We start from the raw sequence: 12,230 nt of genomic DNA on the forward strand, positions 1-12,230 counted from the left end.
GCAAGGAGAGAAGGGCTGTCCCTGGAGGAGGAGAGCCCACGGCAGGCGGAGGAGCTGCAGATCAAGGAAAAACCCTGGCTGAAACCATCCCAGCTTGACGGGTGTGTTCAGCAGGGCAGAGAAACAAACAGGATGATATCTGGGAATGCAATTGTATTCCTCACTGGGCGAGCAAAAGGGTATTTTCCCAGGAGGGGTAGCCAAAAGTTCAAGGCTGTGTGTTGTTTGTGGTTTTTTAGTTATTATTATTTCGGAAAAGCAGGGCATGGTTTTGCTGGGGTGTGTTTGCGCTGGTGGTAGGGCAGAAGGAGGGAAAGGCATCAGTCCACCTCGAGGGCATCCCTGCACGCTGCAGCTGGGCTTTGGCTTCTCTCACGCCGTCCTCACCACTCGTGGGGTATGGTGAGAGCAACTCACGTGCCGCGATCGATCCCATTCACCCTCAGAGCAGCCCCTCTGAGCCCAGCTTGCCAACCACTCAGCGCAAACGAGGGCTTGTAAACCTCACGGATGACAGCCTGGGAGGGACATGGGAACCAATAATCCAGGGAGGAATACCAGGGTGGAAAAGCCACCCTGAGTTTGCAGACACCTTCCTGCTTGCCAAGGAAAGGTCATGGTAGGAGCAACTCGCCCCACCTTGATCGCACAATCGGCGTACCAGGCTTTGACCCACTCCCAGCTTGTTAAAATGTCAGGAAAAAGACAACCACATCTTGAAGGGACTTTACAAGCTTTCAGCAAAGGCTTCCAGAACCTCAAAATTAACTCTGAGTGAGGATAAGCGTGCCCAAAGTCACAGGCGTGGGAGAGCGGTAGCTTTTGCTCCTCAGCCCACAGCAGCTGTGGTTGCTGCTCCCACCGGCTTTGCTTTGCAACCCAACCGCTGCTGCAAGAACAGGGTGGGGGGGGAAGAAAACAGGATCTCCAATGGGAAAAAAAGGCCTACGAAGCTTTCCTTCCTCTGAAAGCAAAGCCCGAGGATGTGTCCTCCCATTTCTGGGCTGTAAACACAAGTGCTTGGCATCAGGCCCTCGTTTTGCTCACAGCCGCTTTCTCCTGCCTTCCCGCGTGGAGGAAACCCCATTTTCATTCAAGCTGAAAGGCAAGTGGGATGAAAGAAGTGCCAAGAGAAACAAATCTGGGGAGGGCTTAGCACCAGGAGACATGTTCTGCAGCCAAAAGCTCACCCCTGTTCCCTGGGCATGGCTTTCACAGCAGACATACAGGGTATGTCCTCTCTCCTCTCCTCTCCTCTCCTCTCCTCTCCTCTCCTCTCCTCTCCTCTCCTCTCCTCTCCTCTCCTCTCTCCTCTCCTCTCACATGTCCACAGCACCAAGCAATGCCCCTAGTGTCACTTCCACAGCCAAAATCCAGCCGTGACATCTCTGCCACTTGGTCCTGATGGTGGGACGAGTCCTGCCCACCCGCTCGGATCCCATCTAATTTCCTCGGGGAAGGGTGGCCAGGAAGGGGAGGATGCAAAACACCATCCTGAGCAAGCAATCCTTGCACATGGAGTCAGGCATTGCTTCCTTTGGGTTTCTCATGCCAGTTGTCCAGTGTGGTGAGGTCCTGGCCAGACCCACAAAGTGCTCTGATAAAAAAAAAAGAGGTGGGAACTTGCTTCTACACCAGTAAATACGTCAAGGACAGGGCACGGGCTCGCCTACTTGCCCGCTATCAACACTCACCCATTCCAAGGAACACCTCCCAGACTATGGTGAGGAGACAGCCCAGGGCCAATGGGCCATTTGGATGTGACCACCCTGTTTTGGGGAGGGGAAGGGTGCCACAAACATGGCATACCACGTGGACTCGCAGCTGGAGGACGGACCCTGCCCTGGGCTGTTTACCTGTCTGGATGGAGCCTCTCCCTGTAGCATTTCATCTCAGGAGCTTGGTTTCACCCGCTTGCTTCTTCACACTCCTGCCAACGCGTGCAGTGCAGCATTTAGCGGGGAGGGTCTGGAGTGGGAGGTGAGATTATCTGCAGGGATGCTGCTGTGACAGCCTCCAACCCAGCTCCCTCTCGCTCCAAATAAAAGGAAGGGGGAAAATAAAAGGTCCTGCAGGCAGGACCATTTCAGTAATGCCTGGGAGATGCCGGTTTCCTTGGAAGCAGGACAGCATCTAGGGGAAGCACTGGGTTTCTGCCACCAAGCCTTGGCGACTGTGGGTATTTTGGGAAATGAAATATGGTCAGACCTAGAAATTCATCAAGCTCTGCTTCCTCCCGATCCTTCAGCCCCACAGCAGGCAGCAAACCTTGGGGATGGCATCTGTTTCCAGATACATTCACCCCAGCAGCAAGATCCACAAGGCCAGGGAAAACTTTGCACCGCCCTAAGCATGGGGAAAAGAGACACGGAGCAGCCTGGAGAGTTTTTTTTTTTGGCTGTGGGGAGGGGGTAGTACACCACCCCTCCTTCTCACCACTGCTGACATCCAGCTGGGAGCTGGGCGATGAGCTGACAAGCCAGTCTCCCAGCTTTTGCAGGGCAGGGCACATCCCCAAACTGCCTCCTTGCTCTCCTGTCTGCTGTACCATGGGTTGTGCTGGGCTCAGCACCCCTTCTTTCCTGTGCCAGTGCTGGGGAGGAGGGCAGCCTGCCTGCTGAGGGGAGAAGCAGGTCAGCAGCAATGTGTAGCCCTCCTGCTGCCCTTCGAGGTTTTCTGAGGACACGGGGTTCTGCATCTCATCCTGGCATCGGGCTCATTCCAGGGACCAACTCCTGGCCCTGGAGTTCCTCTGTTTACACCATTAGGAGACTTGATGTTGCACAAAAGGTCCTGAACCCCATCAGATCTACTAAGCAGCCTCAGCCCATCATGAGACCTGTCACCCTGCTGACAACAAATCAGGCAGTGGCCAAGCAATCGATGCATCAGGCAATGCCCACACCCTTGCCTTCACCTCTGTGTCTACATCCATCCATTGTGAAAGCTGATGTGACGGGGAAGTGGGAGAGAGATGTCTTTCTGCGCTGTTTGCGTGCCCAGCTCCTAACAGAGCTCCTGACAAAAGCTCCTCATCACCACAGTGAGTCAAAGAACAGCATTTCTGGAGGAGTGAGCGACGTGGGAGCAGCCCCAGCTTTGCCATGACAGGTTTCTGCATCGCATTATGGAGAGGATGAGCGTTCACACCGGTGATAGCAGCACAGCGCTGCAGGAGGATAAAGCTCTGAGTGCACAGACACCTGCAGTGGGTGGGCAGGCTGACCCTTCTTGGTCCTGGTGTAAGGACATCCCTAGACCAGCTCCGTGAAACATCGCCAAGATAGCAAGTGTTGAAATCCAAAGCGCCCTCCAGGTCAGGGCAAGAAGCCCTGCATTGTTATCTCCATCCTAACTACATGAATCAGAGGCACCTGGTGACTCTCCTGAGGTCAGACATGGGGAAGTGGAGGTAGAGTTTGATTTGAAGTCTCACCTAGACCACCTTCTCCCTAAAGACCTTTGTAGACTTCTCTACTTTCATACAGTTGCTGAAGGCATCAGGCAGTGGGTTGAAGACAGGGTTAAAACCCGTGGGTGAGGAGGAAAAAGGTGGAATTTCCATTATTTGCTTGCATGGTGGGTTGCAGGTGCTAGTCTTGTTTTTTGGCTGTTACCATTTATGAGAGGAATGGATGGAGTTAGTGAAGTCTAATATTGAAGGGGAGGGAAGATGTTCAAGGAGCTATTTCAAAGAGGGAATGTGTAGGAAAATCAGAAAAAGGAGACAAAGTCAGCCATAATGGGACAGAAAGGTGCAGCACCATCCGATTTGATCCTCTCTTTACTCCCCAGGACCTCATAGGTGCCAAGAAAATAAGGCTCCCTTCATGCTGCCCAGGCCCAGCCCAACATCAGCCCAGCAATTTTGGGGACTCCCCAGAGCACCGCAGCCATAGGAGAGGGAAACGCAGAAGGTGGCATCCCACTTCCAAGCAGCCCACGGCCACAAGCTCTTGATTGAAACCTTGCAGGGCTTGGTACCAGCTTTGGGATTCGGATGCAAATGCTCTCTCTTCTAGCACAGGCAACCCAGGAGCCGATATTGGATGTGCCAGAATTATCCCGTACAGCCAAACCAAGGCATGTCCCCGGCGTGGGAGTGAGCAGACACTGGAGGCTGGCCAGGGGCCGCCGTCAGCAAGCAGAGCTCAACGCGGCTAGCATCAGCAGCGCGGTCCTGCAGCCATCCTTCCCTGGGCTTCTTCCAGCCAAACCATCTCATCCCTCGCACGGCTGCTGGTTTTCCCTCTGGAAATTGCTCCAGGAGCATAGGCTTTTTGTGGGCAGACAGTATTTTGTGGCCGGTCCGGCACCGCGCAGAGGCACCAGCTCCCTCTCGTGGGCTTAGTCTGGCCCTCTGTGCTGGAAACAGTCCAGGTTTTCCCAGGAAAGTGGGGGTTTTTTTGTTGTTCCCTTACCCCCTCCATTATTCAGAATATTCATTAGTTCACCAGATATGGTAGTTTTATGGAAATGTGCCAACTTCCATCAAGTTTCCTCTCGTAGGCTCCATCAAGTTTCCTCTCGTAGGTGGGGTTTTTTGGTAGTTTTGCCAACCTTTTTTTTTTTTTTTTCCCTTTTTCTCACTGAGGCTGGGATTCAAAGCAACTAATTTAGGCATGTAAATGGTAGGTCTTTCTCATTCACTTGCCCTGGGCCTCTGAAAAGAGTTGGGGGTCTCCACTGAGCCCCTCAAGCACCATCTTCGATGTCTGTCCTAGGAAGGGGGAGTCACCTCAGAAATGCCCAACCTGGGGGGGGGGGGCAGGCACAGACTGAGGCATCCACCATTTAGATAAGTCAATGAGGACCATGGCATAAGTTCCCAAAGGCCATTTCAGTTTGCAATGCTTGAAATCAAATATGTTTTATGAAGTCAAAAGTCAAGAAAGAAAAGGAGAAAAAGAAAAATTTAAAAAACCTCTTTTGATTTGTACCACAAAACCCCCGTGGCTTAACCCCAAACAGTGCTTGGGAAACGCTGTCATTTCAGCTTCTAGCTTTGGTTTGAAAGACTCCTAGCTTCCCCAAAGAGCTGGAATTTCCCCCAGAACTGAATTTCCTGCAGCATTTCCACCCAAACCCCCAGCAGGGAGGCGTCATGAGTTGGGAGAGATGTTTGTCCATCCTGCAGCACACCCTGGTACCTGCTGGGGACAGCCAGATCTCTTCCCCCCTCCTCTCCTGGGGTTGCATGACCCAGCAGGTCTCACCAGTATCCCGACGATGCTGGCCACCCCACAAATGAAACAGACCTCACTCCCCCGCCCCGAGCCTTGCGGAGAATTAGGCAACACATCAGGGGCTGTGCTTCAGAAAGATGGTTTGGTGTTTTCCTGCCTGCCGTGATATTCATCTCGGCGGTGTGGGTGGCCGTTGGACAGATGGTGTGGCTGCTGGCCGCAGGAAGGCTTGGCTGCCTTCATCTACCATCACCACCCATGGGGACCCCTGCCCAGGGCACCGCTGCTTCCCTTTTTGCAAGGCTTGACGGCTCCATCCTGCTTCCAGCCTTCCTCCCAGCACTCCTTCAGCCTTGCCCACACGCACAGCTTGGCGCAGGGCTAAATTTATCGTGCGGGTTTGGCTGTTCGAGGCTGTAGGCTGGTACCTCTGATAGCAGAAGGGAAGGGTGGCAACCACACACAGCGAGTCCAACTGTCCTACAGCCTGGATCCAAAGCAGCCACGTCACAACTCCCCCATGACGTCCATCCAATGAGTCCCTTAGGTATTTAAACTGCTAGTTATTATCTGCAACCAGCCATTTATTATGCCATTTGTAATTGTTTGTTGCTTCATCCCCAGGCTCTGTCTGCCTGCCAGCTCCAGCCACTGAAAGGACTCTGTGCTTTGTGTTGCCTCTTCTAAGTCCCACGCTTGGGCACTTCTTTCCCCGTTAATCTATCTCCATGCCTTGAACTGGGGTCTGTTAGCCCCTTTGGGGGACAACAGCCCTCTCTCCCCTCTCTCCCCATGTCTGGCTGGTTGGGTATCCCCTCCCCAAATGCCTGCAATAACGCCGTGCCACATCTCCGTAGCATCTTTCTCCCACACCGTGGACCGTCTCCAGCTGAGCTGTCTCTTTTGCCCTGAGGGATGCCCTGAACCACTCAGGTGTTGCACCTGAGCTCTGCATTGTGCTGGGGAGAGCAGAAGGGCTCCTTCACCTCTCTCCCACCTCTCCCATCACCACCATGTCTTTGAATGGGGTCAGAGAAGCTCAGTGCAGTCTATAGTGATGATAACAACTAGTTCCTTTCCACTCAGTGCACAATCCCTTTCTGTTTAGGGTCCTCCAAGCACTTTTCGAACCCAAGGGGAGAATGCTGCCTTGCACAATGACACAGGCTCAGGGTAATTTTCTGGACAGCCTCATCCGTGTGTGAATGACTGCCATCTCTCTGTGGTCCCGACTGGCCCTAATTCCTGGTCAAAATTAGTGGTTAGGAATCACATCCACCTCTTCTTCCTCCCTCCGCATCTCAGATGTATTGGGAAGGAGCAATTGCCTCAAGGGTAGCTCTGCACCACGGGACAAGGGCAGATTTCAATGTCCTTGAGCTGCAGTGCCCTTTGGGCAAGGGAAAATAACCCTTTGCTCTTCAACTATGCCCAGGATGATTTATTTCCCCTTATATTAGCCATGGGATCCAAGAATGCTTTTCTGCAGCAAAGGCAGACCAAACCAAGCAAAAAAAACCCAGTCAGTTTTGCTTTAAAGCGGCAAAAAAATACCCAACTGTGTTTTCCTGCAGGCTGTGGGGGACTCTGTCTCTGCTACTGCAGGACGTGTAAATCCAACACAATGAAATATTAATTATTAGACTCTGTCCAACTGGGATTCCACAGTGCTTTCAGAGAGCTGAATAATTCCTGCACACAGAAGAAAAATCACACAAGTCCTTTTTTTTATGAGAAAATATTGTGTGAGGGGTAAATTAGGGCTTTTGAGCATTCCGGCTGAGGGACAGGAGGGGACTTGGATTGCTTCAGGGTGAAAAATGCAAATTCCTAAATAGGTCATGAAAGAGATCACGGTCTAATGAAGAGGTAAAGGGAGGTGCATCACCCAGCACGGCTCCTTCGGCACGGAGATCTGCCCTCGCAGCATGGTGTAACTGTGAGAAGGAGGGGGTAAAGGAAAGTAGAAGTCGATTAATAAAAGAGAGCACACATCTCTGAAGACTCCTGTTATGCAGCACTTCAGAAGAAGGCATTCATTCAGAGCAGCCATGGGCACTAGCCCAAGGCAGACAAGCTTGCCATGGCTCAAAGCCCCTTTTGTCCCTCTTGTTTACCGGGGCTGGGTTCGAAGCACAGCGTCATCCCTTGGCTGAGCAATGTTTTGCAGATTTGGGAGCCCAGGCTGACCCAAGTTTAAGCATTTCCATGCTTTTGCCGGAGGAAAACTCCTCCAAAAAGTGCTGCTTGGGAGGAGGGAGAGGCATTCGGCAGCACCTCTGGCAATGAAAAATCTCTGAGCTCTCATCACTGTTCATTTTTTTCATCTTCCTTTTACCCTCATTTCTCTGCAGCCCCTGGAAACATCTACATGAAATATTTGGCCTCTCTGAAATCTGTATTCTTCTCTTATAAACCCCTCCACTGTTCCTCAGCAGCTCGACCCAAATGCTGCAAATACTTTTCATTACCTTGCCGTTGCTTTGGGGGATGTCAGGGGGATGGGTAAATGAATGGCTTGCTGGAAGACACAATGCCAAGTGGTAGGTCCGGGGCAGTGCTAGCCCTGGGTAAAGTCGCTTGGCTCAAAGAATAGCCACAAGCAAGCAAGGCAACACGAAGAAGGGGATGACCAAGGGCAGCTGCTGGGAGTGGAGGTGGGGACAAAGACTGCAGAGAAGCAGATGTGCGCAGATGTGCACAGCTGTGCAGGCTGTGCAGATAAGCATCATTTTGATAAAAATGTGGCACCGCAGGCAGAGCCAAAAGGAAGAGATATGTGGCTGGTGCGTCTGACTGTTAATGCAGCACTGGGGGATGTCATTGTCCCTAGCTGGGAGCTGGGAGCAAGAGGCTGGATGGAGGGAGTGAGGGACGTAAGGGAGGAGAGTTGCAGTTAGCACCCATCGCAAGCTCAGGCTTTTATACACAGGACCGCCTTTTTCCCATCCCCAGCTAGCAACCCTGTGAGTTTGCATAGTTTCCCTCCTGACTTGGTGCAGAGGGGTTGTTATTTTTGCCCACCTCCCTCCTTGAATTTGGAAGCTGCCACAGTGTGGGTCCCAGCTGCACCCGAGATAAGGTAAGATGGCAGGAGAAATCCCTCTAGAGATTTGCAGGACATGCAGAAGCAGCATCCCTTTCCCCCAGGCTGCAGGACATAGTACGGCCGCTTCTCCATCAAGCTGCTGGGGTAACAGAGCTCAGGTACGAGAAGCAAGTGAGAAGCTACAGGTTGGGAGGCAACACAGGGCAGGAGGTGGTGACCATAATATTTTATCTATTCTGCAGCGTGTTCGATGTCCGTACCCTCCTGAGGGAATCTGACCATGCTTTTCAGGCCTTCAGAAGCCCCTTTCTCCCACCACCGCTGAGCAGGTGAAGGACACTGGCATGGGACTCCCTGCCATCTCACTGCCGAGCTAGCCTGGGTCCCGGGCATGCACTCAGGTTGCACAAGAAGGTTTGGCAGCAATATGAGGTGTAGGAAGCCAGGCCCAGGCTGAAGTTGTGGTGTGGACAGGTCTCAGAACACTTCTTGGTGATCCTCTTCCACAAAGACAAAAAGCCTTGCCCAAAGAAGGGAGAGAGCAGTATTAGCAAGGAAAGTTTGTTGAGCGCTCCTCGATCTTGTACAGGAGAGAGATGGGCTAATGAGTCCCACCGTCCCCGACAACCCCGAGGACCAGCATGGCCAATGAGACCCACCCTCATCCCACCACAGCCCAGTAATTGCTGGGACCACAAGGCGTTCAATATCCCTGCTGGGCATCTGGGACTTCCCAGCATGGACCCTTGCGTTGAGGCTTTTTTAGGTGTACGATGGCATCCATGAGACAATGTTCATGCCTGGATTCAAAGCACGTTTCCAGGCTCCTCTGCTTGAAGGAAATAATTTTATTCCCCTCTATATCTCTCTACGCCTTCTCATCCACCCTCTCTACCTGCTTCTTTTCATCTCCTTGTCTAATCACAGTTCAAATTTATTTATTCTTTCTCTGAAGGATGCTCTCTTTGTCCTTCCTCTTCTCTCAGTGTCCCCTGCCTTTTCATGCAGGCATAAAACAAAGGCTAAAGAGGACAATCTCAACGTGTGATGGGCAGGAGGATTTCATACCGTGCAAAATTCAGCACTGCCAGGTCCCACCTTCCACATACGCTTCCCCATGACTCCCCAGCCTATCCATCAACAAAGGGCAACCATAACAAATCCAGTCAAAATCCCACATCCCATTCCTGAGTCCCCATCAGAGGATACGCAGCCAGGACATACCGATTCCTACAGAAGCAACGTTGGTCACACAGTACTCATCCTTGTCCGAGCACTTCTTGGCTTTCAGACAGCTCCAGTTGCTTCGTTCCCAGTCACAGGTGTAGCAATAGAGGGCATTTGCTGCAGGAGGAGACACGGGATATGGAAGACGGAGACAAAATTCCACCAGTCCTGGCAGCAAAACCTACTACCTTCTTTCCATTGACTTGCACCCATGGTGCAAGTCTGCCCTTCCTGCCCTGCACTCAAAATAATAGCACGATGGGCCAAGGGCACTGGGTTTGATGTGGTGCAGGGAGCTGGGAAGGATAGGGTCCTTTGTAAGAGTTTACAGGGGTGTCCCAAGGGTCAGGTTCACCTTTTCTGGTTGCTGAAGACGCTATAAGGTAGACTATAGCCTAACTGGGTAGTAAGCATTGGCAGTTGATTAGGGTTAATTGGGACCTCTATCGCCTTAAAAAGTCAGCCTCCCACACCTGTGTCTTTGGGTGGAACTTCAATGCCCTCAAACATATAGCCATTACCTGGGTTAAAAAAAAAAAAAAAAAAAAAAAGGTGAGGAAAAGGGCTTTTAACTCTTCGCTGTGTGAATTCATCCCTAAAACACACGCAGTCTAGCACTTCATTTTTACTGCCTAGGCTATCTAATGCAGATAAGGGCAGTCTTTGTTTTGGCACTGAAGACAATCTCTCTGTCCCCCAGGCCTTGTTAACACTTGGAAATTTGTCAGAATTACTATTCTGGTAAGTGAACAAAGCTAAATAGCAGAAAGGTATTCTTAGGCCACAATGAGACAGAAATAACTATTCCAAGAAATTATTTTTCTGCACCAGACAATGTGGCAAATTTCCAAGCACTGGCAAACCCTATCCCTCTTCACAAAATGAGGATAACATTTATTCTCTCTGGTTGCTTAACTGTCTTGTCTATAGAGGCTGTAAGATCATGTACTTTAATAGGGCTCTGATTTCGTTTGCAGTCTCTCTGGGAAATAAAATACATAATCTATAATGCAAGTAATATGCAAATACATGACTCCACACAATATCCCAGCATAAGGCTGCTCAACCCATTTAGTCCACAACCCAACTTCTCCCTAATTCCCCAACTTTGCCCCAAAATCTCTGAAATCGGCAAGCTTGTCGGGTCTCTGAGATGGGCAGAAATCAGGGGCATGCAGCAGGCAGCAGCGCAAAGCTAGATGTTGTAGATCTGGCCCTGTCCCCTGATGCTGTTAGAAATGGCATCGCTGACTGCAGTAGGAACCATGTGCATGGAGTTGCTGATGTATTGGCGCTATCGTAGGCTGAAGCACTTCTGTATCAAGATTTAGAAATAACCACAGTCTTGCATCATCTCAACAGCCAAACTCACTGGGAAGTCTCTTAACAAAGGCAGAACAGTGGCAACGGCTTCCTGTTTTCCATCTTGCTTTCATAAAAATCCAGTAGTACATGTGTCTATAGGGAAATTCCCCTCCAGAAAATAAACCTTTCACACAGGGAGGCTGAGACTACAGGTAAGAAACCCAAAGAGGAGCACCATGCCCTTCAGCTGCACCATTGCAAGAGCTAAGGCACCCTCTCCCATTATTTTTTTTTCCCCTGGCTACAAGGCCTCCCTGACTTTAAAACACACAACTGTTCTTTGTCTAGTAGCGAGCCATAATACCTCACCTTGATCTGCGCATAGGATCAAAGCCAGCAGGGCAAGGAGGGAGGCCTTCATCTTCTCTCAGTCGTCTCCGCAGCCCAGGAAAAGCATCCCCACCTGGGGACAGGATATATATCTTCCCTGCGTTTGGCCTGAGTGATGATTAAAACAACGATTTTGAAAGAGTGGGCAGGGATCATGGATTATTTGAGAGGCTAGGAATGCACGTGGGTTGTTTTCTCACCTCAGCATTGCCTTCAGGCTCGTCTGATGGGTCCAGAGATGAGAGAAAGCACCAAGGCAATTCAGTCCATTTATTGCTTTTAATACTTTAATTTATCTATGGTCAGGCTAACAGTGCTAGTGATGTCTGAGTGGGGTTTTTGTACTGTTTAGCTCCAATCTGATCATCACATCTGTGGCCAGATAGTTCAGTGAAGGCAGCTACTCAAAGCAAAATTGTAGTAAGTGGCATCAATTAATGGCTTCATCTGGGTGGATTATTGCCAAGCGTGTTTCCAGGGTTAGACCTGGAGAACTCCCAGTATCTACAGTCAGGGTAGATCGAGCTGTGTATTCATGGCAATATAAGCAGGAAAGGTCTTATAAGTTCCTGTTTGCCTGTAAAAGCTGCTGATAACCTACAAAGTCCTAAATGCTCTGCATCCTGATTTTGAGAACAGCTGCCGCAAGAGAGCAATGGCTTTGGAGTCCAAATGCTGAGGCCAAGATGCTGGAGGTTGTTTTCCAGCTTTGCAACAGCTTTCTTTTGCTACATCTGAGCAAAGGGTAAAAATATCTTTGTCCCCCTTCCACACGGAGCATCCGATTCAAAGACCTGCTAGATACCAGTCAGATATAACGTTCTCAGCCTTTACGATTTCTCTGCAGGCTTACATTTGGGTGGAGCTGGAGCTGACAATTCCAGCCCTTCTGGGGCCTCCATTTGACTGCCTGTCCCACTTCTGCTTCTAAGGAAAGAGTTTGGTGCTGGACATCAGCAGAAATCTCTGTGGGTTACCACACACACCCTCCCCGGCCACCAAAAAGCAGAGAGGACCAAGCAGGAACAACCCCCTTGGAATAAAGCTGCTTGGGCAATCTGCTCACCCTTCCT

The 12,230-nt window shown here is 50.8% G+C and overlaps 1 protein-coding gene across 1 annotated transcript; it reads right to left on the bottom strand.

The window, feature by feature from the left end:
- Window positions 1–7,771: 7,771 nt before the first annotated feature.
- On the bottom strand, window positions 7,772–11,188 carry LOC126050655 (lymphocyte antigen 6E-like). The gene is made up of 4 exons (XM_049828820.1): window positions 11,137–11,188; window positions 9,460–9,579; window positions 8,602–8,755; window positions 7,772–7,856 (listed from the first exon to the last, which is right to left on the bottom strand). Exons 1-4 carry the CDS (start codon window positions 11,186–11,188, stop codon window positions 7,772–7,774), a joined length of 411 nt encoding a protein of 136 aa, XP_049684777.1.
- Window positions 11,189–12,230: the final 1,042 nt, after the last annotated feature.

The sequence above is a fragment of the Accipiter gentilis genome, chromosome 2 (assembly GCF_929443795.1).
Source record: "Accipiter gentilis chromosome 2, bAccGen1.1, whole genome shotgun sequence".
Classification (NCBI taxonomy): domain Eukaryota; kingdom Metazoa; phylum Chordata; class Aves; order Accipitriformes; family Accipitridae; genus Astur; species Astur gentilis.